The sequence below is a fragment of the Rhinolophus hipposideros genome (assembly GCF_964194185.1).
Source record: "Rhinolophus hipposideros genome assembly, chromosome: 11".
NCBI lineage: Eukaryota > Metazoa > Chordata > Mammalia > Chiroptera > Rhinolophidae > Rhinolophus > Rhinolophus hipposideros.
In genome coordinates this window covers 37048610-37076384 of record NC_138057.1, presented here as the reverse complement: position 1 = coordinate 37076384, position 27775 = coordinate 37048610, and the positions used below count along the sequence as shown (strand labels likewise).

Below are 27775 nucleotides of genomic sequence, written 5' to 3'. Positions count from 1 at the left end.
TTTAGGAAACACAGACCAGATGTCAGTATTACCATTCAGAAATGCAATTTGTTCTCTGGCAAATGGAGAATGCGATTGCCCTCTTGTGAATAAGGCCTGTGTATTTAGTATCCCCACAAAGAGATTCAAGCATGTTGTTTATACATGAGAGAAATATGTTGCTTGACCCTCCTGGGGTATTTATACAGGGGGCTTCTCAAGGTGAATACAGAGCCACCAGTGTGTGTGTGGGGGAGGGGGTTGTAGTATAGTAGCAATGTCAAAGGAATGCTCTAAAATGAATAGTATGCTTTCTATATGGACTTTGTCAAGGTCAACTTAGGACAGCGTATTTTACAGAAATAACAAGATGACACATAAACAGCTCCACTTGATACATTAGCAAATAAATGCCAGTGGACATACGTATGAATTGACTTCACAAACTCAAGTATTACCTAATGGCTCAATGGGAACCTCAGTTCTTTCCCATTCTTTCCTTGGCTAGGATCTCTGTTTTTCCTCAGTTGCCCCCATGCAAAGTGAGTGTTAACTGGATAAGATATATTTGGGTAAGATGCTTTGTTTCTCCAAGATTGGACTGAGCTACTGTGCATAACGGTTGGAGGTATTTTTCACAGTGAGTTTCTCTGCCGTAAATATCTTTGCCACAGTATTTTGACCACAAAACTCATTGGCTATCAGGCAATTTTTCCATAAAAGATAAAATAATAAAAAAATTAAAAAGGGACATTTAAAAAACATAATGAAATTCATTTTCATAACAAAATGAAAAAGACATACAAAATACTTGATACATTTAAAATGTGTATCGATTCAGGCCAGTGCTGTGCCAATAACTGATTTCATTTCATGGGTTGTGCCTAAGCACTTCAACATTTCTTGCTCATTGATTCATCTCCTCATTCGAGCTGAGCTACGCTGTCTTTTTCATTCTTGGCATAGTGTCACGTGTCCATGGATAGATGTTCCAAACTTCTGTGTGAAATGTGGGTTCAACTCCATGTCTCTGAATTACCAAACGATTTGCAAACTGATATGTTAATCATTTTCTAGTATAGTATGCAATCTGGCTTTACACTGTCTTATTTCACTGCCAGTAAGTTTTATCACCGTATTTTCTATCAAGTCCTTATACATAGCTGTTATTTTTCACTGTGACAACTCTGTCACATCTACTCATCAGTGTATATAGACCATTATGAGGACTAAGATTTATGTGATATAACAGTGGGAGTCCACTGTCAAGCTAAACTGTCAGTTATTTTATCTTTTCGGACAAAATTGACTTATAGCCGATGAGTTTTATAGCTAACAAGCTGTAGCAAAGATATTCGAGGCAAAGAAGCTGACGGTGAAAATACCCGACATGGTGCATAACAGTTCCCAGATGGACAGGAGTGACTGTTGTACCACTAATGTGTGTAGTTATTCATATATGCAGGTCCATCCTCAGGGAATACACATAACACTCAGACACTTCGTGCGCACACACACACCCACACACCCCTCACCTCAAGCCCTCTGAATCTAAGCAACCACCTTAATCTTAATCCTTTAAATGTGATTATTATTATTATCATTATTATTACTTTAGGTAATTCTGGGAATTCTACTTCCTCCTTCAATTCTCAGCTTGGAGTTCAAGAACAAAGACGACATGCCCTACATGACACAGGCCCAGGAAATACATCTCCAAGAGAAGGAGCCAGAAGAACCAGAGAAGCCCACAAAGGAAAAAGATGAAGAGGATATGGAACTGACGGTAAGAAAACACTACGCAGTGATTGTCCATGGGGAGAACCCCTAATCCACTTGTCCTGTCGCTATGGCTTAAGACTCAAGAATTCTGGAAGTCAGCCTCTCCCCAGGTACTTTCATTTAAGTATTGAGGCCAGGATATCATGAAAGTGTCCCCTCTATGCACAAATAACATGATTATAGGGACTCATTCTATGTGAAATTCTTCAGCCAGGGTCAGTGGTTCAAGACGACCCAATGGAATTCAAAAGCAAGGCACCCTCAATTTTCCAAATCGGCATTTGCTTTGTAAACAACCATGTGATGTGGCAGCTTTAGCCCACAAAGAAGGAAAGAGAATTCATGATTTGGGAGCAGCCAGCTTCACTGAGCTGGAACTGTTCAGCTGATCAGAAGCTAAGCCTTTATCTGTCTTCGGGGTCAGGCTCACAATACAGGACTAATTGAATTTTGAGGTTTGTATGGAAGGCTTTTATTAGCTCTTCCTGGTATAATTATAGTGCATGGATGCTTTGTTCTGCAGGGGGACTGGGCCAGCTGGGCATAGGACAGCTTCCCGCAACCTCCGCCTGAGCAGCGTGACTGCCGCTGGATTGTATCCAAGGTCTAAAAATATCACATGCTGTTAAAGGGACAAATAAGGCTTCATAGCTTTGGAGACATCGAGCCACAACTCCATAGGACCTCCCTGATATTCCCCACCATCCCCACCACTCTGACCAATGACTGTGGTGACCCAGAGAAGCTGTAAGGGGAGAAAATAAAAAGTGCTTTTGCTCAGGTGGCAAAAGGCTTTCCCATTATTATCCTAGTGGGACCACCCTGTGAATTGTTTTTCCTCCAGATAAACAATATTTCCTTCCAGTAAGTCCTTTCTAAAGATCTGTATTCAGGCATAATTTCAGCCCCACATAGAGCAGGGTATATTCATCAGGCCACTCTTTTGATTGGTTAATCATTCACAGCTTTTGACTCACTGAATTTAAAGCCCATATGTGCTTTCAGTTTTAACTTATAAAAATTGGTGGAGGAATTTACTTCCCTCTATGACAGGATCAGATGAATGTCTTCCCTAAAGATCTTGCCTTAAATTTGGCCTCTGAACCTCTTCAAGGAGAGAAAATGATATTTTGGTGATTGGCAGAAACATTGTAGTAGCCCTACAGAATCTTCACTGAATACTTCAGCAAAGGGGTAGAGAGTATGTTCTCTGGATCCAGAATCCTGCCCCATCACCTACTCACTGTGGGACCACGGGCACAGTTTTTAAAGCTTTAACATGGGAGCAATATTATTATTATTATTATTATTATTATTATTATTATTATTACCAGCTTACAGGTACATGTAGACTATGTAAAAAGTGTGTCTATGGAAACTATGTAGACTGGTGTCTAGCACATGGTAAGCCTTGATAAATGTTTGCTAATGTTGTTATAACAGTGCTAAATGCTTCACGTGGGCTCCTCACAGCAATCCCACAAGGTAGGTTCTATCATCCCATTTTACAGATAAGGAAGCTGAGACTCAGAGAGGTTAAATTGCCCAAGGTTACCCTGCTAATTAGTTACAAAGCCAGGATTAGAATCCAGGCATATTCCATTGGCCATGCTTTTACCTGATAGGCTACGGAATGCAAAAAAAGTTTTTTCCTAGTCTCAAATGTAGATACCCAGCTGCTTTTGGTTCACCATATAGCACAGAAAATCCAAATGTGATGCATGGGAGTAGACATGGCCTTGGCATTGGCCTACGTCCTAGGAAGGATCAAGGAAAGATTTTAGGAAGGTAGCCAGAAGCTGAAGGCAGTATTCTTTCTGGTTGGTTCTCAAGGAAGAAAACAAATGAGGCAGCTCTCTTCTCCCGCTCAGTGTAGCGATTTGAGGACCTGATCCTTCAAGAAGACACAATAAAAAATGTATCTCTGGACTGAAAGGAAAGTCTGCTTCCCAGAGAATAGACCTGGTAATTGTTTACTGAGAATGCAAGTAGAAGACACCACCCTAACATTACTCCCTAAGCTTCTTCCCCAGACCCTGAAACAGCAGGGAGTGGGCTGCCAAAGTTGTCTTTAAAGTGGAGCATCCTTCAGCCCTAATGACAAATTCTGTCATTGCTGGAACCCTGGTATCTGCTCACCCTGGACAGGAGTGGAGAATGCAGCTCATTAATACCTCTGATCTTTCATAGGATCAATATTTCTTATTCTGTGTTAAACCACTCTATCCTCTCTTGGAACGGGATAATTTCCCTTGGCCCATCCAAAATTATGCATGAAATATCAGCCTTGATTTGCTTCATTTGAGTAGCATTTAGTAGCTTTGTTTACCTTACAGGATCTTATCCAGACTTGACATCTGTGTTCAGACAGCAAAGATTTTTCAAATTCATATTGTGCAGTTTTGTCTGTATTTGACCCAGTTACCTTCCATTTTAAGGAAGGTGGGCAAAGGAAATATTTGACTGCTGGGGAAAGACATCAACAAAATCAGCAAGTTAATCTTCTTAAGCTAGAATGAATAAAATATCAAAAATGCTTTACTTAAACCCATAGAAGACAAGCCTTTTAAAAATGCATATACTTTGGAATATATCTAAATCATAAAGATAAAACAGGTTGTTGTGTTTTGGGTTTTGTTTTACTTGCATTGTCAGATAAATGTCAGGCACTTCACCTAATAATGTCCCACCATGTCCACAGACTCAGGGCTTTACTGACTCTTGGGAAAGTCACTGTTCCTAGCGGTTACCTGAAGATGCCACTTTCCAAGATGCCTAAAACCCTCCAAGCTACCTTTACTCTCATCTCATTGTGGCCCCAAATGGCATTGGATTGTTGTGCATATAAATAAGCAAAACAGAAGTAGGATAATTATGTTACATAAATTATAAATTATAGAGGGCCAAATATCATATAACCTAAGAATTTCTTGGAGTCAGTGATCAATATTTATGGAAACTGACTGCTACCTAGTGTGCTCTATCCATCACGGAGATTGATCCAACTCACTGATCAAAATCAGCACCTTGATAGGCCATAATATAGAATATTACATATTCATTAACTCAAGATATTTTTTTCTAGCCAACGTGTCCATAAAGAAATGGAAATTACCTTCTCCAGAAATCCCATTGGTCAAAAGTAAATCATTTGTGATTTTTTTTTTTACATATGTGCATATGAGTGAAGTGGATTTTAGAGGCAATGACAAAAATAGTTGAAACTAGTATTTTATATTTCAGATAAGGTGGTTTCAAACCTGGTGGTTGTCTCTGTTCTAAACTGCAAAATGAATTATTTCTGTAATTAGATCTCTCAACTCGAAACCCATATTCCCCGTACTTTTTTCCTTGTCCCAAATCCTTGTCAGTCTCTGAACACTTAAAAGGTTTTATCCTGTTCACACATTTAATGAAAATTTTATTTCACAAACTTTGTGGCACTAATCTTGTCTTAGAACGATATTGAAAGAATTAAAGGCAGGAAACTGTGCTGTAATAGAGTCCTAATGACATACTTTTTTTTTTTTTTCTGTTGAGAGATACCAACTCGATCATTTCAGTCAAGGGTATCTGAGAAAGTCTCAGATCACTTTAAAGATTAGCTAATACTTACTGAGCACTTATTAAGCGCCAGAGGCTTACTGATTGTAGATCAACTTTATAGCAGGTGCTAGGAATACCTTCATCCTACAGACAAAGGGACTAAGTCTCAGGGAGGTTAAAAGACTTGCCCAAGGTGCCGTGGACTCTAAGTGTCCAGGTGAGGCCTTGATCCTCCTTCTGAGTGACCCAAAGGAACGCTTCACCATTAGGATCTTAGCTTGTTTGGGACATCCTGTCACTTGCCACCCAGATATGCATGTGTCTGTCTTTTCCTCACATTCTGCCTCTTTTGCAATATTTAATCATAATTGTTGTTGTTGCTGCTGCTGTTGTCATGAATGAGAGGGAAATAATTCCATTCTTAAGGAACTCTCCAACAGCTTGGAGATGAGGGCCACCCCAGGTCGGGCTTGACTTCTCCTAGTCCCACCTGGTTGCTCTCCCACGCAGAGGACTACGGTGTGCCCAGGTGGTGCCATGAAACTAACGCCAGCAATAATTCAGGTTTTACAGGGTTTGAAATCAGAGAACCAAAGCATATGTCTAAGGGTAGAGGAGATATTCCTAAATAACTAAGCTCCAGGCATTTCAATAACTTAACCTCTTGAATGCGCATAACTTTTGGATAAATTAGGTATCAGAGGCCCAAATTACCTCTTGGTTAAGAGCCCTTAGCCTGAGTGGAGACACAATTTGAACCCAGATCTGCCTGTTTCACAATATATATGGAGAGAGGGGGTTGGGAGAAAAGGCAGATTTGTGATCTTCCAAGGCTACATTCCTGCCTCCCTCTGGGTATCTTCTATCACTCCCATCTTCCTGAGGTCCGAAAGTGAAAGACACAAGAATGGTCAAGAAATATCCTGAAAGCCTTCCATTCCCTGCAAAGGTACACAGATTCTGTGTATTAGGTTGGTGCAAAAGTAATTGCAGTTTTTGCCATTTTTAACCTTTTAAACCGTGATTACTTTTGCACTACTTAATATAATGCAAATGCACACTTAGGGAAGGCACAATCTCTAAATCTCTGGGGGCCTTGGACAAAGCTCCTAGGTTCAATGAGCATGTTTTCCTCATCAGTAAATGAGCACGTTGAATTCTGTGCTCTCCAGAGCCCTGCCGTGATGGTATCAATTCTCTTTTACGATAGGCTATGTTGGGACGAAATAACGGGGAGTCCTCCAGGAAGAAGGATGAAGAGGAAGTTCAGAGCAGGCACCGGTTAATCCCGTTGGGCAGAAAAATCTATGAGTTCTACAATGCACCGATCGTGAAGTTCTGGTTCTACACTGTAAGTATCTTGCCTTTCCTTCTTCCTAATGGATGGCCACAAAAGGCCAATGTCAATTTCTCATGCACCTGGGTGATTCCCTCTACGAATCATAACATGGGGACTACACAGGCAGAAAAGAAAGCTGCATGACCTGGCTTTTTGCAATAGCTTTGCCAGATTGGTGGAGTTTGTGAGGGAGCTTCCACAGCTTCTACATTTCTCCTTCTTGCAGAAGATAAAGGAAATAGTAAAAGTGAGATCGAACAGAAATAGAAGTGAGATGAGTATGACTCTAGTCTAGCAGAAAATAGATGTCCTTTTACAAAATGTTTTCCTGTTCTGGATGTATGAGTGCTGAATCAGAGTTGCCCATTTTGAAGGACAATGCTGGGTTTGGGGGGGGGACATTAGGTGGGTACAGGCTGAGCAGAGTGTGAGAAGGAACACTCCTAAAGATACGTAGCATTGGTGTGTAATTACTCCCATCTGGTAGTGTCATCAAACAGCCTTTCTTGCTCTGTCACAGTTAACATGCAAACAAAGCAGCAAAAACTACGTGAAGCAAACTACAGTCATGGCAAATATTGTTCAGTAAGCACACCCTGCAAACATTTTCTGCCCACAAGATGAAAACTTGTCCTTGAAATCGCTTCCTGGTGTGGCAGAAATGGCTTGACTTGTTGGGTTTCTACGTCTACTTTTCAATCATATTTTAAGCTTAAGGTGAGCTGTGGCCCAACTCATCTCGTCTTCTCTCCAGCCACAGTTGGAACTGTGCCAGATGATTTATCTATAATCATAAATTACATAATCATGTAATTTATCATGTAATTTATCATGTAATAATCATGTAATTTATCTATATTTTGGCCTTTCTCACAACCAGCTACATACCCATCCCTTGAGTCAGCAATAGGATAATCGCATCTGAAGGCCAAGATGACTCAAAGGACCCGAAGAGGTGCTTTTTGTGTGGTCCTGTATGCTAACACTTAATGCCATCAACCTCAGCACTATTGACATTTTGGGCAGAGTAATTCTTTGTTAAGGGAGCAGCCCTGTGCATTGTAGCGTGTTTTCCAGCAACCCTGACCTCTGGCCACTAGATGCCAGTAGCACGCTCCACACCCCAACTATGACAACCAAAATGTCTCCAGACATTGCCAAGTGTCCCCTTGTGGGGTAAAATTGCCACCAGTTGAAAACCACTGCTCTCAAGTGTGGACTTGAGAGAGGATGAGATAATATCAAAATATAAACATTAGATTTTTGTAGTGAAGTAAAAGTTCAAGTTTATTAATGTTTCAAAAAAATTCTCCCTTGGAAAAAATATAACTAAGTCATGCAAAAATCATTTCTATTGATATGTTTTCTACAGTTATGTATTATTTTTACCTTGCAAAAAACAATTTAGTAGTGACACAAATGGACTTTGGAATCAGACAGCCTGAGTAGAAATTCTGTCTGCCTCTGTATTAGTAAAGTAACGTGTGACCTCAAGCAAGTTATTTTAGCACTCTGTCCCTAATTTCCTTAATGAGAACAATAATAATACCTACTTTATAAGGTTTAGTAAAGATTAAATGTGTTAAAATGTGTAAAGCACTTAGAACAGTGCCTGGAATGCGTCAGCAGAAAAGTAGCTTGTTGTTCCTAGGCTAGGAACAACATTGAAGAGCAAGTGGGTGTTGTATTCATCCATCCGCTCAACAATAATAAAACGCCATGTATCGAACACCTACGATGAGGCACTGTTCTAGTTGCTTTACATATACTCGCCCTAACCTAAAAGTTGAATCAAGGTAATATTTTGATTGCATGTGACACTCAGGTCTATCCTTCCCCTTATATTAGGGCTGCCCCAATTGTCGCACCTAGAACAGGACTTGGCGAACAAGGACCCACAGGCCCAATCTAGCCCACTGCCTGTTATTATGGCCTGTGGGCTAAGAGTGGATGTATATGTTTAAAGAGTTAAAATAAAATCAAAGGACGACTGCTTTGCACCACATCAAAATTATTTAAAATGTACATTTCAGTGTCCATAAATGAAGTTTTATTAGAACACAGTCAGACTCATTCACTTACCTGTACTCTGGCTTCTTTTATGCTACAACTGTTAAGTTGATTACTTGCAATAGAGCCCATCAGACCCACAGAGCCTTAAAATTTTATGATCTGGCCCTTTACAAAAAATGTTTGCAGACTCCTGATCCAGAGCATAAAGAAATCAGCACAAGAATGATCTATCACCATTATGAATAGAACACTCACTTCTTTTATCCTTCCCAGGCATTCCTCTTTTTTTCTCGATCTGTATTTAGTATTCATTTTATTTCCTTAATTCCTCCAGTCTCCACTTTTTCCACTGAGGCACGTTATTCGGCAAGAATCTTTTTAAATAATAAATGCCCTGGCCAGTGGTTCTCAGCCTTGGCTATACATGGAATCACCATCACCTGGAGTGCTAGCACCTGGGTTCTATTTAATCTATTTAATCTTTATCTATTAAAAAAAAAAGACACCTGAGTTCTAGTCTCCGGGATTCTAATGTCATTGGTCTGAGGCATAGCCTGGGCATGAGGATATTTCAAAGCTCTCAGGTGGTTGTAATGAACAGCCAGAACTGAGAACCATGACCCCAGACAGAGAACTGAGTTTTTAGCCCAGTATTTCCATAATGACAAGGAGTTTTGGTAGAAATGCAAATTCCTGGCCCTATCACAGATCCAGTAAGTCTCTAGGACAGAGCCTGAGAGGCTGTTTAACAAACATCCCAGGTGAGTCTTGTGGTCCAGGAAGCTTAGGACACACTGCTTTCCTTGTATCCTAAGCGGCAGGTGGTGAAACTGCCTCTTTGGGACGCTCATGTATCCCGCTCCCTTCTACGTGGCTCATTGGATCAGCCTCGGCAAGCCCATCAGACTGGATGCTCCCTCATATTCAGTTGTGTTTATACAACGATTTCCAGAAATCCATATTTATTTATTGACAAAGCCCAGCCTCAGGGAAGTAAATGGAGAGGGGGAGTGCTAGTCTTTTAAACACCCAGAGATGCTTCACCATAAAATTCAGCTTTAGATCAAAGGTGCCATTTGCTTTCGGTTGTGTTCTTTTCTGTAAGAGTATTTCCCACTCTGATTTCCAAAAGCATCCCCTTCTACACTCTCATGGTTCTTAAAGTAGGACACACCTCATTTCCACATTGGACATAACCTCACTTCCATATTGTAGCAAGTTTCCAGAGGAGCATGTTGGGTCCTCTTCTGTTCCAAGAGGAAAGGAGGCAGGGATCCAAGTGGCTTCCAGGCCGTGTTTGTGACGAAAGCTGGTTTCAAGTACCCAGCTGGAGAGGATGCAAATTCAAGGTGTGAAGTGGCTCCAGGACAGAAAGCACCAACACATTCCTCCCTCTACTAATACCATGGGCCCCCTCCACTCTCTAGGGGCAGCAGGAAAAGGAGGAAGGAAGGAGTGGCATCGCCCCTCAGGGATCCACAGGCCACAGCAGCAGCGTTGGTGCTTATGTTTCCCAGGTTAGCAGTCATGCAATCTTGGTTACTGGAAAATGTATAAAAAGAATATATACGCTATCAAATACACATTCTTATAGGATTCCCACTGACTTAAATAAGAATCATAAGGTTATATTCCTTTTCCAAGCTTTGACGGTCTACATTCAGCTTATTAAAGCTTACAAAATATGTGTGTGACTACACACACACACACACACACACACACACACACACCCCATTAAAGCACATCACGTTCAGGTAGTGTGCAGCAGGTCCCCATGAATGTTCTAAGGTAGGTTGCTTCCGAGACAGCAGCCACTCCTCCGTTGGGCCCTGTAAACATGTTTACAGCCCTACGTTTGTGGAAGTCCATATTTTGAGTTGTCCCAAATATTCTGTTATAGCTTGATTATGGGAAGAAAAGTATTGTAGAGTAACCACGATTTAACGGACAGGCAGAAGTTAAAAAGGAGGATTGTGGAGGAAGCATAAACAATAATGAGGGCGATTTTTAAAAGAAAAAAAAAGAGATGAATAGTTTACAGAGGATCAAAAGGAAGCAAGGACTGACTGAGGTAAGAGGAGACAAGAGGAATAAAAGTTTCTTGAAAAAAGAGGCAAATAATGTTATCCACCATTCGTTAGGCCGCTACACTGTGTCGGGAGATAAATACATATCATACACACATACACACGCATACCCAGTCTTTCCAAAAGCTTTATAAGGTCAGTAGCAAACATTTTCATTTCACAGAATGGAGGCCCAGGCGGGTGAAGTGTTATATACAAAATGAAACAGCTAGCAAGTAGTTGAGATAAGATTTAAATCCAAGTTTTACTGACTTCTGCATCTACATTCCTTTCACCAAACAAGTACGCTAGACCTGTATTCAGAGGACAGAGGCAGCTTGGAGGAGTTGCAGGCATACCTCGTTTTACTGCACTCCACTTTAGTGTGCTTTACAGATGTTGTATTTTTTTTTTTTTACAAATTGAAGGCAAGACCCTCTACCAGGAAAAACGTTGTGACTTGCTTGATTGTGATGCTCACTGAATTGCAGTTGTCTGGAACTGAATCCGTAATATCTCCGAGGTATGCCTGGACTTCAGTACTGAAAGGCAGAGGTTCTGGAATAATTGTGTGTGTGTCACTGTGCCTACATGTGACAAGAGAAGATAATACTTTGGAATGTTTTACAACGAATTGGGTGACATGGTAAACACCAGGGCACTTACCAAGATTCATTTCACCTAAAAGGGATAGAATATGATCCAACAAAGAAAAGGACACAACCAGAAAGAGAGAAGGATTTCAGGTCAGAAGGAGGCTTAGAGTGTGTTTTAGAGTTTAATCACTGAAGTCCTTTCTTTGCATTTTGCCAAATACAGTATACACAGGGACTGGCGAATGGGGGCCAGTCTTTAATGGTGAACGCAAACCACATGAACCAAATTCCATTTTAAATAGTACCTTACATGATTTCAAATAGAGTAGACTCTTTTCAGGTAAGGTTTTCACAGTGTGCTAATGATCCTGAAGGGGAGGGACAGGAACTGAGGCCTGGACTAAAATGACAGTCCCTGCAGGGGTGGGTGTACAAGGAGCAAAACTCTCCTGTGGAGAATGAGCACTGCAGGCCCTCCAACATCTACGTAACTGCTCTCATGCTTCCATACGTGATTTCACTGAACTCCCAAATGAACGTTCGTCCTTCAAGAGATGAGAAATTATGTGGTTGTGTCTGTAAATGCACCAATGTAATAGGGACCTAGAAAATATCTTTGACTCATATTAAGAATCTATGTATCCCCCCCCCCCCAAAAAAAAAGGAGAGAGGGAGGAAGGGACAAAGAAAGGAAGGAAGGGGAGGAAGGGAGGTCCCATTAGTAGAGAAAGCAGCATTCTCTAGCTCAGTAGGTTGCCATTTTCCCTTTGTGGTTCCCAGCCATGTTGCACTTTCTCTACCTTCTAAGCTGCCCCAGGGTTCTGGAGTCACACTCTCTCCAGAACCCTCCAGGCCTCAATCCTTTGCCCACACTGTGTTCTATTTGCTATGTAGGCTCCAATTATTGCCAATTTGAATAAACTCACTCTTAGTTCCTACTCACAGCCCCTGAGGCCCCTAAATCCAGCAAGTGCCATCCTCAGCTTGAAGCATTGCATAGAAAGTTTTAACTTATATGCTATTTCCCCTAGGTGAGTTTGTTTTTTTTTCCTCCAGAGGCTTCTTGACCCCTTATGCAAGAACCTCACCAGCCCTCCTACATTCCACTCATCTAGACATAACTGAATCCTCTAGTGATGGTCACCAAGCTTGAACCTTGAGGCATTTTCCAGGATACCCAACCATTCACCCCATCCCATCAGGGTTCAACCTCTGATATTAGAGCCTCAGGAAAATTAAACCCCACTCCAAGCTACAGTAGGCCACACAGAATGGCCGGTTAGCCATTTCTTTCTATAAATTGCTTTTTCTTTTCGTTTCAAAGAAGCAGGAACCAGTAAGGAATATCCCAACTTGAATAGGGCAGGAAGGTGATACAATAGAACATAGGTAAAACCTTCCCAGGGCACTGTCAAGCCCAGCGCATGAAGGTAGGAGGGGAAAAAAGACATTAACTCAGGAGAGAATTAAAGTGGGGCTTCTAGACAAAGTCCAGGCTATTTTTATGTTGGTTTGATGAATGTACACATATAGCAAGTGTCTTCTTTTCCTTCTTACTGACATTTAATCCACCTGGCATTCATGAGGCAAAAATCCACTGTACTGCCCTAGTTCAAGAACTTGAGGCTCATGCATGAGCAAGAGCAGCCACTGAGAGAAGAGTTTCCCTAGTTAGCCGGGAAGTCATGAGAAACTTGGTAATTGCCAAAGAAAATGACGCATCATGGCACACAGGTACAAGAAAAGTACTGGAACCCAGAGACTTATATGTAAGGGTCAAAAGGAAGATTGCGTATAAAATTATTTCAAAGAGTATGTTTTTTTTTCTTTTGATAGTTTAGAGCTTTCAAGTTCATTTCTTCATGCATTCTGAGTCCTGCTTGCTGACCTTGTCCTGCCACACGCTGGCCTCGCCCAAGGGCAGGGCTCCCAGGTCTCTGCAGCTAGAGCACCAACCATATTGTGTTACCTTACAGCTGGCGTACATCGGATACCTGATGCTCTTCAACTATATCGTGTTAGTGAAGATGGAGCGCTGGCCTTCCACCCAGGAATGGATCGTCATTTCCTATATTTTCACGCTGGGAATAGAAAAGATGAGAGAGGTAACTGGTTTCATACAAAAGAACTTAGGAGGAAAAACAGTGGTTAATTACATTTGTGCATGGAGAGGAGAGGGGAACACTGGAGATCCAAATTCATCCAGAAACGATTTTCTCTAATGCTGCCATAGAAATATGGACTTGGCTTTGAGGGCTGCTGACAAATTGGGGAGGCTTCACAGTGTGTGTTCATAGGGTTGTCACTCCATGAGTGCTTAGTGTTTAGCCCATTTTCTGCTGACATAGCTCTTCCCCCTAGAAACCCTCAAGTTATTTTCAGTGCTGTTCACACCTCTCTTTTCTCATCTCTATAAACATCACTTTTTACATTTTTCCACTTTTTTTTAAATCTTTGAATTTTTCCACTTTTAACTCCCATTGCAACCCCTCACTCTGGGTCTTTTTGGACATGGTCCACAAATACCTGTGATTCTCCAAATACATTTCAGCAGCTCTAGGAGGAACTATGCTTTCATTCGTTACTTTATTCTCTGGTTTATTCCCCCCTCAATATTTATTTTGCACCTGCTGGGTACCAGCCTTTCCACCAGGCCTGGCATCACCTGGGTGAATTGAGCATACTTCTCATCCTTCAGGTTGAGGATGTGGGTCCCTCTCTTCGCCCCCCCACCCCTACCCCCACTGAGTAAAAGGAGCGCTCATAACACCACCCCTCTGTGACTTACTTGAAGTCGCCTCGGAAGCCATCAGATTCAGAGCCGCTAAAATGAATGTACTCAAGCAACAGTCCACCAGAGGGCCTTGCAGCCCTGCTCAACGCGCTCCACGAACTCCCCTTCCCAAGCCTGGAGGGAAGGCAGGCGTCTGCCCTGACGCTCCTCTGCATTACCCCCTTACACTACTCTGTAGGAGAGACCTCTTCTGGAAGAACTGCTCCCTGTCAAGTCCACTGTACCCTCTGAGCTCTGGAACAATCCTACTCACTGTACTACAGGGAGTAGGGAAATAGATTGGGATCCACAGAAAACAAGGATTCCTACAAATCCACAATTTTGCCCTTCATTATTCAAACAGATTCAAAGACCCTTACTATCTTAGAGTTTAGTTCTAGAATGTTCTCCTCCAAAGAAAAAGATGCAATATCTATTAGATACCATCGTATTGGGATCATTTTTAAAAAATCTTCTCATGTATGTATTTAGAGCCCTTCTCTTGGGTTTAATCTGCTTTGGGTATGTTTAAATTCTAACCAGAGAGTTTGGATATGGGTGCTCCAGTCCCATTTGATAGATTTTAAAAATGTATTTAAAAAATAATTTAAAAGGATGCCTTGTCTTCTTGCTTTGTTCTAACCAGTTGACAGTGCCTTCTACTTCCTGATCGCTTTGTGGATTTCCCATTTGTAAACTGAAAAACAGTAATCAGTTTGCTTCAGTCTCTGCGTAGCTCTCAGACCTAAGGCCTGCTCCTCCCGCTAAGACTCTGTTGCTGCGAAGTGTCGGCTCACTCTCTTGTGATTTAACGCCCAGATGCATATTCCTTCCCCATAAGCAGAAAAGGGACAGACTTGAGCAGGGAGACTGGAATCCCTCCAGGGACCAGATTGGAAGAAGACAGGGAGCAGTCTGTACTCCACAAACTGTTCTGGAAGAGGCTGCCAAGCAGGCGGGCTGCCAGGAACCTCAAGGCCTGGATATCCATTTCTCCTGAGGCTGCATATAATAGCAGAGAGGGCAGGGCCTTAGAGGCTGGGGTCAGCGAGGGGTCAAGGGAAGAGTCCTTGCTTCTGAGGAAGCTGTGAAGGAGGGAGGCACTGGCCATCTTAGTGTCTGACCTTTTCCTCTTGAGCCTGGTGAGGCAGCTAGCTCCCTCACCCCCAACCTTGTGGCCCGGAGGCCATGAAAGAAATGCCGAACTGCCAAGGGAGTGAGGACCCCATAGGTCCCACCTCCGTGCCTCCTCACACTCAGCACACAAGCCCACATGATCTCAGACGCAAGATCCTGGAAACATGGGAAAGTGTGTAGGCTGCCTTGCATTCTGAGGGATAGACGAGGAGGGCTCTACAAAGCTTTGTGGTTTCACATGTTTCCCTCCCATGCGTAGCCCCACATGTTTCTGCATTTGGTCACCACAACAAGCCACGGTAATCCCTTAATAGTGGGTAACTGTTTACAGCGTGCGTCAGGAGACGTTATCTCATGTGAGTCCTCATCCCCACAACTTGAAGTAAACGGTGTGGCTGTTACGGCATCCCCACTTTACAGGGATGGGAAGTAAGACTCAGGGGTTGAGCTATTTTTCTGTATCCCACAGCTAGAAAGGAGAACTAGGTCTTCAGGCTGACTGATCCCTCTCTAGGCCCACCGCTCTTTTCACTCCCGCAGTGGGTTCCAAACTGGGATGTTCCTCAGAGTGCCAGGGTTCTAAGGGGTGTCTAAGAGCTCGCTGGAGAAGTGAAAGGCACAGACAATGGGGGCTCGACTCTTCACTGCTGCTTCATCTCCGGGGGCTTGGCTTTTCTCTCTTTTTTTATGTTGAAATTTCACAAAAATATTTTCACTATTTAAAAAATTATACTACAAACCTCTGTGTTTAATAGTTTTAGTAAATTGTGGGCAAAGGATTAGAGAAACTCTAAGGTACCCCCACACCCACACCCACACACAGATTTTTACCAGCTTAGGACAGAGCTGGGGGTAAGAAGCCATCAGGACAACTGATGAATTCCCGATGGATAGGACAGTGCTTCTCAATCTGTGGTCACCAGCTTGACCTGGGAATTTGTCGAAATGTAACTCTTCAAGCCCCACACCAGGCAAACTAAAGCGGAAACTCCAGGGTAGGATCCAGCCATCTGTGGTTTACCCACCCCACAGGTGGCTGATGCGCGCTAGAATTTAAGAAGCCCTGGGCTAGGGTTAGGAATGAGATACTACAGAGGGTGAAGAAGGAGGCTGCCAGGTGGCTCCTGCTATCTTGCTTAGCCTTCTAAGCCCTGTCCTGACTTACTAAGACCTCCCGCCCTTTAATCCATTAAAGGGGACCTGAGGATTCAAATACTGAGCTGCAGCTTAACCTGTCCCATCTTTTCTCTCCTATCCTTTGAGAGGTCCTGGTTTGGGAAAGAGGTGGATCCTGGTTCAAAGAGATGGAAGTCTCAGGGGGTAAACACAAATGATTCATGAAGGTAGCCCTGCTACATAGCCTCACTGGCCAGCTTCCCTGGCTGCTCACATCCCTGGGCAGGCTGTGGTGTGGGATAGGTTGCAACTCCCGCTATGCAACTGCGCATTTCTTCGAGTGTGTGTAAGCAAAAGGGCCCCTCCAGATTTAAGATAAATCAGAGTCCCATCCAGTAGTTAAGGGGCTGGAGAGGTGTCTGTGAGGTGGCTCTGTAACAATTGGTCAGTCAGTCAACACATTTATTGAGCATTATGCAACAGGCCCTGGGGAACAAAGGGTCTGCTCTCAGAGATTACAGTCTAGTGGATAGAGATGATAGATAGACAGACATATACACATATACATACATACAGAAGTTAATTTCATATAGTGATAAAATCTTCAAAGAATAAAATAGGATAATATATTAGAGAATGGCTTGGGGCTGTGGATACCATCGCAGGTAGGGTACTCAGGGAAAGTCTTCCTAAAAGGGGAAAATGTGAGCAAAGACCTTGAGGATGAGAAGGAGCCAAACATGTAAAAATCTGGGAGTGGGGTGGCCAGATGGCTCAATTGATTAGAGTGCAAACTCTTAACAATAAGGTTGCTGGTTAGATTCCCACATGGGCCTGTAAACTGTGCCCTCCACAACTAGATTGAAAAATGACTTGACATCCTGAAAAAACACACTATTCCCCAGTATTCCCCAATTAAAAAAAAGAAAATCTGGGAGCAGAAAATGCCCAACAGAAAGAACAATTGAAAATGTACTAAGCATAGAATGGACCTGTTATGCTTAAGAGCAGACCACCATGATGGCAGGGTAGGGGATGGGGAGAATACGGTGAGAGGTCCAATGAGATCACGGTAAAGAGTTTGGATCTTTCTCCATTTGTAATAGCCACTGGAAGCTTGAAGCATTCAATTATCATAATTTGCTTTAGTTTTTATTGTTGTTGTTCATAGAACTCTCAAGGCTCTCACTTTTATAAACTGAAATATAATTTACTTGTAAGAAAATGAACAACTCATAAGGGTACAGCTTGATGAGTTTTCACCTACCTATACAACTGTGATCACCATCCAGATGGTGGCTTATGTTTTTAAAGACTGTCTTGTGTGCCGTGCAGAGAATGGATTGAGGCAGGGTGGGCAACAACGGCGGCAGGGATACCAGTCAGAAGGCTGTTGCAGTCATCTGGGAGGTGTGATGGGCCTTCAAACAGAGTGGCAGCCGTGGAAGTGGTGAGAAGTGGTTGTGTTTAGAAATAGAGGTGATAGGGCATGTTGATACACAGGATGTGGGTGTGGAAGAGAAGAATAAAGGGGTCCTCCCAAGTTAATGGTCTGAGTAACTCAATATGGTGGCACTTTGACTGAGATGGAGGACGATTTCAGAGACGTACAGGGATATAGGAATCAATAATTTTATAGCAAAACCCCAATGTGTGTCATAGAATTGGAGGCAATGCCCAAAATCAGACTTACTGCTTATATCTGCGTCTGTACTATTTGCATCTGAGTAGCCTGACCTTTGCTCAGTCGTACATTCATAGCATGCGAGTGTTCATGTACACACAGCCAAACAAAACAAGCTACCAATGTCGATTAATAGACCAAGCACTTTTCCAACTGGGCTGAAATGATAGACCGAAATCCTATCTAACCCCACCCTCTTTCCTGCCTTCTAGATCCTGATGTCAGAGCCAGGGAAGTTGCTACAGAAAGTGAAGGTGTGGCTGCAGGAGTACTGGAATGTCACAGACCTCATAGCCATCCTTCTGTTCTCTGTTGGAATGATCCTTCGTCTCCAAGACCAGCCCTTCAGGAGTGATGGAAGGGTCATCTATTGTGTGAACATCATTTACTGGTACATCCGTCTACTGGACATCTTCGGTGTGAACAAGTACTTGGGCCCATATGTAATGATGATTGGAAAAATGGTAAGCAGTGTCCTCTGATTCCATGTAATAAATTCTCAAAGGAGGAGTGGTGATAAAATGAAGAGGGAAATCATTCATTTGGGCCTGCTATCAAGGTCTAACTGGGAAGGCCCTGGGGGTGTTTTATTTTTTTGAATTTCTTTTGAGTGTTCAGCACTTTGACTACCTCTATATACTTAACTGAAGAATTAGCCATCACTCACCCATTCATTTACTGAAAAATATATAAAGATCATCTATTCTGTGTCAAGCACTGGATTAGTAGTTGGGTATATAAAGGTATTCATTCCACGAGCTATTTAGATGAAAGAAAGATAAGTAATTACCATACACTATGAGAATGTTATAATAGAAATGTGTACAACAGGAGCATAGGAAAAAGAACGTAGGTCAGGGAAGGTTTCACATGAAGGTCATATTTTAGCTGGATCTTGGAGGAAGACTTGAATCTCCACTCCAAAGTTTTAACAGATTTCCTATTTTTAAGATTGCTTTTTTTTCTTAATGAAGTGCTAGGAAATGCCTTTCCCTATACAAAGGGAAGAAAAGCACAGTTTATTTGTATTCAGTTTGAAGTAGCCCTAAATTCGATCAATATAGTGTGTGTCTTGTTACACTACTGGAAAGTGATGTCTGTGAAAAACTAGGTTCCAGAGCAATGCCCTACTTATCTTATTCTTTAAAAAGGAATCCCAAATGGCACACTAATATGCTACCCCACAAATGGCTGTGGATTTGTTCCAACACTCCTTGACCATGCTAGTTTCCAGACTTTCTCCATAAAAACTGAGCCCTAGGAGGACAACATTAGAGTGAACCTGTGAGTATGCAAGGAAATCAGCTCCCTCTCCAAACTCACTAGAGGAAGAATAAGGGCCTGATGCCCAGAAACTGGCTGCTTTTTCTTTTTTGTTGTTGTTTTTTTATCAGTTCCTTCACTTTTCTAAGTATATCCTCTACTTCACCTTACAGGACATATGTGGAAAAGCCAAGTATATCCGTCCTACAATGGCAAACACCTCTTTCTGAGAAATCTCTTTGCTAATAACCTCCACTCCACTTCCGTTTATGAGTTGTTGAATCCAACAGTTGGTCAATAGATGTCCTTTATCATTCTCACTCAAGTTTTACTATATATCAGGTTAGTGCAAAAGTATTTGTGACTTTTGCAATTATTTTTAACCTGGTAAACCGCAATTACTTTTGCACCAACCTAATACATCATTGTTGCTTACCTTTCAGTCAGCAAATCAATATTTATTGTTATTATTGTGTGTATATGTAACTCTACTAAAATGAATCTTAAAGAACCAAGACTCTTCCTACAAAAGCACTGACAAACTCATGCAAAGAGAGGGAGAATTTAAATCCAAAAGGAAGGGTTTATGAGACGATGAACAATTCATTTCACCTGTTTGAAACTCAGTTTACTCATTTCTTAAGTAGTTACAATAAATGTCTTATAAGGTTGTTGGATAATTAGAAATAGCACATGTTAAATAGTCAACAGTGTCTGGTTCATAGTAGGTAGTGGGTAAATTGTCTCTGTTATTATGTTCATATCATGTTCGCTAAAGTACAATGAGAGGAGGGAAATTGGTAAGCATAATAATTCTGCTCTATTCCTAACCCTTCTATACAAAAGCTTGGTACTTACAACACCAGCATTATTTGGGGAAAATATCTCAAACCTATTCTAGAGAGGAAAAACTTAAATTCAACAAGCTTGAATTAGACTGAATCCCAAAACTGAATCCCAGTTCAATTGGGAATTTTTGACTAGGGCAAAAAAGAAAAAAAATGAATCTTACTCTATTACACTCTGTTATATAATCTTTTTTGTACTTCAGTCCGGAATTTGAGATTGTGGTAAAAATTCTTATGTCTAAAAGCAAAGAGTCTCAACTTAGAGTCTCTAGAAGAGATTTAGGAGAAAGGATCTGTGGACCCTCCACCCAAGTTATATATAAAACTGTGTGGGTGTATGAATTTTCTGAACAGAGAGGACAAGTTTCCATGAGATTCTCAACTGGATTCTCAACTGGACCCAATGAAAGTGAAGAACGGTAAAAGCTGCAGAATAGGCCAAGTGTTTTCAACCTTGACTCTATTGATATTTTGGACTAGATAATTCATTGTTGTGGAGGCTGTCCTGTGCAGCGTAGGATGTTTAGCAGCGTCACTGGCTTCTCCCCACTCGGTGCCAGTAACGTGCGCGTGTGCACACACACATACACACACACCAAAAATGTCTCCAGACTATGCCATGTGGGGGCGCAAAATTGCCCTCTGTTGCGAACCACTACATTAGGCGATTACATAATCTGATTGGTTGTTTTTTCTAATTGAGTATTACCTTGTTTTATTTCAATCAATAAAACCTGAAAAGACCCAAACCAAATGTATTACTTTTAAAAGGTTGGGTGGCATTTAAATACTTGAAATAACTAAAGTCAAACTAAAGCAGAAAGATTATTTTAAAATCCACGTCTATCATTTTAATGATGGCATAATTATCCCCAGATTTTACTAGAATTAAACTTTACTATGTAGTAAGCAAGAGAGATATACTGCATTTTCTCTACCTTCTAATTTATGAATGACTTCCCTTATCAGTCAAGAATAAGTAGAAAAGGAGTATAGTGGGGAACTTTGTTCTCCAGGGGTTTTTTAAGATAACTGGTTCAATAACTGAGTCACTGATCCAGAAGGTAGGTAAAGTATGCCTATAGAATTTATCAGGGAGCCAGATGCACTGCCGGGCTGGAAGCTTAACCAAACATGCCCAGATGTGATTAAACGGAAAGCCCCTCAACATTAGAGAGTCCCTATTCAGTATGAAAGAGCCAAGTAACTGTGCCCTGCGGTCTACAGACAGACAGCTGCTAAGATACCTGAACACAATACTGATCTGTTATGATTCCAATTGATCTTTAAATCTAGGGTCACTTTCCTCCATGTTCCACATCTCAATGGAATTTTCTAAGCCTAGGACTAAGCTCATTTATATAACTCAGAATAAAAACAACACTAATGATAGCTATCATTTACTATGTGCCAAATACCATGTCAGGCATAGCATCATCATTACAACCCCATGAAATAGATGTCAGTGTCTTCCTCTAACAATGGAATCAACTAAAACTGGGCAAGAGACAAAGGCAGTGTTCAAACTCCTGTCTGACTCCACAGCCTGACCTACTTCTAATTCTAATAATAATAATACTTTAGTATGTACTGAGAACTACCCACATCGTTTCACATATTATCTCATTTCATCCTCACAAAAACAGTTTGCATTATTGTAATTATTAGTATCCCCATTTTGAAAATGAAATAAAACAAGGTTAAGCAAGATCACCTAGCAATTTTTACTAGCAGAGCCAAGATGAAAAACTCAGATAGTATGACACCTGAGAACACGTTCTTAATTACTACAGTATATACTTTCCTCCATAGAACATAATCAAAGAATATTTACAAGAATATTTACAAGACAAATTCGGCTCTCTTACTATTGAGCCAACTGGACAATTTAGCTTTAAAAACAGAGGTAGCCAGCCCCAGTTCTCACTAATCATGTTCTATTTCTGTACTCCACTCTATCAGATTTTGGCATTTGTATGGAAGCTAAGACTTCTTTGAAATATATGAAGTTGAATATTTGGGAAGAATGTTTCTTCTCTTTGGTTATTTTGACCCTTTGGATAAATATCACAATCATTCTGAACGAAAACAATCCTGAGAAATTAAATTAGAACAGTTGCAGTATTTACTAGCTGTTTTCTTGGGTCAGACTAGCTCCTAAATCTCATAAGTATACACCTTCTTCTCCACACCCACCTTTTAGTCAATCTAAATAAATGTAACATGAAAAACCCATTAGTGTTTCTTCATTGGTAGAACTTTTTGTAAATAAATAATGAAAGAATTTTGCAGAATAAAAGACAGGATGAGAAACAGATCCATGTTTCCTACACAGTTGTTTCAAAACAGTTTCCTTGCTCATTTTAAGAGAGTTCTGAGACCACTAAGTTGTGAAAGGAATAATTTGCATATATTTTTAAGGATAATGAATAAATACGAATTAATGCCACATTTTGAAAAATTCTTATTTAGTTTCAAAGTCAGACAAAACTTGAGAGATGGACTTTGAAGTTGCCTTAAAAGTTGCTGAATTAACCTAAAACATATTGAGCCCCGAGTGTCCTAAGGCAAATAGGAAGGCTGTGATATTTTAACTCCAATTAATAGGCACCATGACATGTATTCTTTTAAAATGAAACTTAAAAACTAATTTAAAGCCTTCATTATCACTGGTAAGGTTATCATTAATCTTTTTTTGTGGATGGGCATCCCTTCAGGAGGTTTGATATCTAAGAGAAGGTAGTCTTTTGTATTAGATGGTTTGATGCAAGGGATAGAAACTAATCTCCAGCTAGCTTAAGCCTGGGAGGGATACATTGATTTATAGCAGGGCATCATGGAACTGGCCTTAAGGGCTATTACAGTCAGGCTCTCAACCACTGAGAGGAGTTGCTCTCTCTCTGGAATATCTGCTTCATTCATTCTGATCAGTAGTTGGGGACTCAGCCTCAGACACTCTGAATTCACGAGAAAGGAAGTTTCTCTGTAGGAAGCTTCTCTCTCCCAGCTTCAGTTGAAAACTATCCAAAGAAAGGATTCTGGTTGGATTCTTGTCACATGACTACTTCCTATCAGTGATGCCAGAGGGTAAGGTACCATGATTAACCTAGCCTGGAAAAGACACTTACCTTTGTGGCCAAAATGGGTGGGAACTATTTCTAAAAGAAGGAGGTGATGGGTTCTGGACAGACAAAACAATCGTTATTACATCCTCATCTGTTTGTGGTGATGAAAGTGATTTGGCATATAAGAAACAGATCCCAAATAACATGTATCATGAAAACAAGCAAAAACGAAAGGGATAAAGAGGACCAAGAGATAGCATTGTACTTGAATGCAATCAAGAGAATTTTATAAACCTGTCAAGATAAAAATCCAACATTTCAGCAGCAGGCACAGGAATGGGCTGTCTGATTCAATGCCTGTGAAAACACCTTTCATAATTGATAGGACACACTGCAGGAGAAGTACAAAAAGAACGGTTCTCTGAGAGACTGGTTTGTTGTAGAATACCATGCAGTGAGGTGGGCACAAGAATAAGATGGTATGTGATGGATATTTGTTGCCCTAGCTTTGTTTACAAATGATTATTTTCTTGAGCTTTCCAATTCTTCTAGACTTTCAGAACTTAGAGAATTTACGACATTATAATAGCTCTTGAAATAGTTTAACTATCCCAATTCCAATTTTGCTAAGGAGAAAGAAACACAAAAAGGGTGATTGCCTCCCCCAGGGGCAGAGTAAAAGTTAGTACTGAATTTATATAGATACCCAACATTGTGTGCTATTTAATTCCCATGACTAGTGTTGACTAGGTCCCACAGATAGCAATGGAAAATGAAGGGGTTTCATTGTGCATGTGTTTGGGTTTGTTTGGGGATTTTTGTGTGTGTGCGTGGTTTTTTTTAATGATTTTTGAGTTACTGATAAGATTTTGTGGACACTGGCTTCAATAGACCAAGTTGTCCTCTTACATGGACATAGCTCCCAATCTAATCATCCATTATCAGCATTATCGAAAGTGAACCTCCTTCAAAGGTTTCTATCAATGTCAATGTCATAGGAACACTGAATGATGTGTTTTCTTTTGTTTCTCCCTCTGCTTCCCCACCCTTCCAGATGATAGACATGATGTACTTTGTCATCATTATGCTGGTGGTGCTGATGAGTTTTGGGGTCGCCAGGCAAGCCATTCTATTTCCCAATGAGGAGCCATCATGGAAATTGGCCAAGAACATCTTCTACATGCCCTATTGGATGATTTATGGGGAAGTGTTTGCGGACCAGATAGACCGTAAGCAAGTTTATGATTCTCATACACCAAAGTCAGGTATTTAACTTCAATTGGGTCATATCTTTTCCAAGTTCATTTGTTTGTTCTCAATAAATGGCTCAAGATAGAGGACCGATTCCTAGCTTATTATCTTGGAGGAAAAAAACCCCACAGAAGGTGAATATGCAATTTTAGCAAAGTAGTCCTCGGGTGTTTCCTCAGGTATGTCCTTTCTGTGACACGAATCGACATCTGGTGTGCCAAATTTAATTAAGAAATGAACCATTAAAAAGACTGAAATTCTTTGGGGATTCAGAATCCTAGCACCATGTGTTGATTATTTCAATATTAGTAATATATTACATCACTACTCCCCACCCCTACCCCAGCCTGTAAAAAATAAATTCCTTGGGTTTGACTTCAGAACAAATAAACAATTCTCAATTTCGCCATCAGAATTCAAGAGTGAGGGCCAACATCTGCATGGTGTTTTTGTTGCACTGGAAACTATTCTCAAGCTCCTTTTCCCACTGACTCGAACTATGCTTTTGAGACTCGAAAGAAGCTAGCATTCATTGCTTGGAAGTATGGAAAATGCCTTAGGTTATAAACTGAGTTGCTTGCTGGAAATGCCAAAAATAAAATAGTATCTATATCATGAAGTGATTCAGTGTGGGGAGCGAGCGCCAGCAGGCCTCTGCTGTTTCGAGCACTAATAGGCGCTGATTCTCTATAATAAACACTCCTCTTGTTTAGAGTGTGAAGATAGTTGTATCCTAGGAGTCTGTTCCAGAATTTTATTTGAACCAAATGTCGGGGCACACCAGACATTGGGAAGTTGTTTAGGAAGAAAGCATCAGGAAAGAAATATCCTTCAGTGTGGAGGAGCTGAATCCCAGGAGCAACTATTTCTCATTTTCCCTGAGGAATTCAGCTCTAGAAATAACACCCCTCCAACGTTGTTGAATTCACATTTTTTTCAGACATTTTTTGCTGACAGGCCAGCCATCTGAGCCCTGGACTGTGGACCAGGATTCGGGTTATATAACCAGGTAGTTTAGCTTGTTAAGAGCAGGAGTGGAGACTAGCCAGCATCCTTTTTCCACCATTGCCAGTCCCAGGTAGGAATGAGACTAGGAAAATAAGGACAGAACAGCAAAGGGTGTGAGCCCTCTAGGCCTGGGGAGAGCATGTGTCCACTGGCTACAGAACATACCACCCTGTCATGTTCCCTTCCGTGATTTTGAACAAATACCCTTTCCTTCTCAAAATGAGTTATCTGAGGCAACAAGGCTTTTTGGAACACCTAATTGGAACAAATATCCATTTCATGAGACTTAGCCAACTCACTAAGGAAGAATTTTAACTCCATCTCCCAGCTGAATTATCTTTGGTTGACACTGTGCAGCTTCCACCAAGACAGCTTTCCAAGGACTGGGGAAAACTCTTTTGGAAACCTCCTTTCAAATGGTCCCTAAAGGCAAAACAACACTTAAAAAGCCCACCTACGATCGTTCTCCTCGGGGACTAAATGTACTGTTTTGCCCCAAGAAATTTCTTTTCCACTTACATTATTTTGCCTTTTCTAATTTTTCTTCCCCCCCCCCAAATGTGATTAAGCCCACACGGGTATTTTGACAATGCACCATTTTGGGATGGGAGAAGGAGGGAGGTGCAGATATGTTTTCTGAATGGGATTTTGTCTGTCCCTCTACAAGTGGCCATTTATTGATGTTGTACTATGAACCCAGCCTAGTGCAACAAACACCATCTGGCTGAATAACAGGATATATTATTGTTATTTTTAAAAGAAGGGCTGATTGTAGTTTAGAACTTGAAACCACCCCTGAGACAGAAGAGAGGTGTTTTGTGTGAGTGAAGTATGAAAATAGATTTCCCACATTGTTAATTAGATCTGTAGTGTTCTACGTGTGAGAATAAATTTCTATCCCAAATCCCAATATGTAACTGACCCAGCCTTGGATGGATGCAACCTTCATGACACCTTTCCCCCAACCACTTACCTTCCTTTTTGACGTTCTGAAATCTGCTGCAATGGCAGCCACCGTTCTAAGCTAAATCAGCCAGTTTTCTGTCGAGAGTGCTAAAGAGTATTTGTCCTTTCTCAAATGGGTATAGAAGGCTGTCCCCAAATCTGTCATCACATTTGGCCAAGGTCATTGAATATCCCTGTCCTCTAAATGATTGATTTTCATTCTGTGGCACTGGGAGGGCCCGTGGGTGTTGGGTGACTGCCCCATCTAGTCATTCAGAACTACCCAGGAGACCCAAGTACCAAGCTGTTTGAGAAAGGCACAAATCATTTATGCTGCCCTGCAGTGTCTTGCCTCCTTTTTGTGCTGTGTTCAGGTTGGTTTGTGAAGCATGTGTTCAGGCTGATCAGATCTCATGTCCAGCTGGACCCACAGCCCTGCCCAGGGTCTACCAATCCCATCCTGTGGATGTGCCCTGTGTGGGCCTCTCCAACGGCTTCTCCTTCACACACACCTTCTCAGAGCAACTCATCTCTAACATAATGCACGTGCTCCGTATCTAATTCTTTCTGTTTTCAACTGCGCAATTGCTGAACTCATTTCATGTTTGGGGAAATGACCTTTCTTAATTGGGGTGAGTGTATCTAGATGTATAATGGGGCCCTAGGGGTGCGTTATTAACATCTGTCTTATACCTCAGAAGGGAGGACAGCTTTAATGCCCTCATTTCTGGGGGGCAATGTTACCAAACTATAGATCTTTTATATATATTCCATTTTATTTCTTGTACTTTGTCCTAAACCCAGAGACTATCAATGAGGCCCAAAATGCTAGAATGAGACTTCTAAGGTTACTTTCCTAATGTGCTTAAAAAGACTAAAGGAAAAAGCAAAGGAATGGAGTCAATGGAAACTTACAAAATAACTTAGGTTCTTTTTACCTCTAAACCAGGTTGGGTTAACACAAACGATAGTCCAGCCTTAATTCCAATTATCTGCAGAGGCTAAAATATTTGCGTTGGTGTCAGGAGCAGAAGTGAGTGCAAAAATGTGATTGGAAGCAGCAGATAATGACCCTGGGGAAGGGGCAGTAATGGTCTGCTCTGCCTGAACACTGCGCCCAACAACCTAATTAGTTCAGGGACATGAACTTGCTATTGTTTAGTGCTTTTGTTTTTGTTTTGTGTTGTTTTCAAATAGCTCAAAATCATCTCAGGTGTTTACATTATGCCTATGAGGTAGATCTTAGAGAACTAGCGTTATGTGTAGTACGAGGTGACTTGGGCTCCAGGTTGTTAAATGCATTGCAACCAAAGGATGACATTCTTTCGGGCATCTCATTAAGGTGCCCATGTTGTATGGCTTCT

General features: G+C 41.3%; 1 protein-coding gene across 13 annotated transcripts in view; it reads left to right on the top strand.

The window, feature by feature from the left end:
* TRPM3 (transient receptor potential cation channel subfamily M member 3) overlaps window positions 1-27775 on the top strand; it is an 821435-nt gene that overhangs the window by 738201 nt on the left and 55459 nt on the right. For 12 of the 13 annotated variants that reach the window (XR_013994426.1, XM_081066266.1, XM_081066264.1 and 9 more), the window contains 5 exons: window positions 1598-1765; window positions 6518-6658; window positions 13298-13426; window positions 18244-18495; window positions 24262-24436. Coding sequence is in view for 12 of the 13 variants with exons in the window: in XM_081066266.1 (XP_080922392.1) it covers window positions 1598-1765; window positions 6518-6658; window positions 13298-13426; window positions 18244-18495; window positions 24262-24436 (865 nt within the window). In the remaining variant the exon portion in view is untranslated. The remainder of the gene's footprint in view (window positions 1-1597; window positions 1766-6517; window positions 6659-13297; window positions 13427-18243; window positions 18496-24261; window positions 24437-27775) is intronic. The other variant, XM_081066267.1, reaches the window with a different exon arrangement.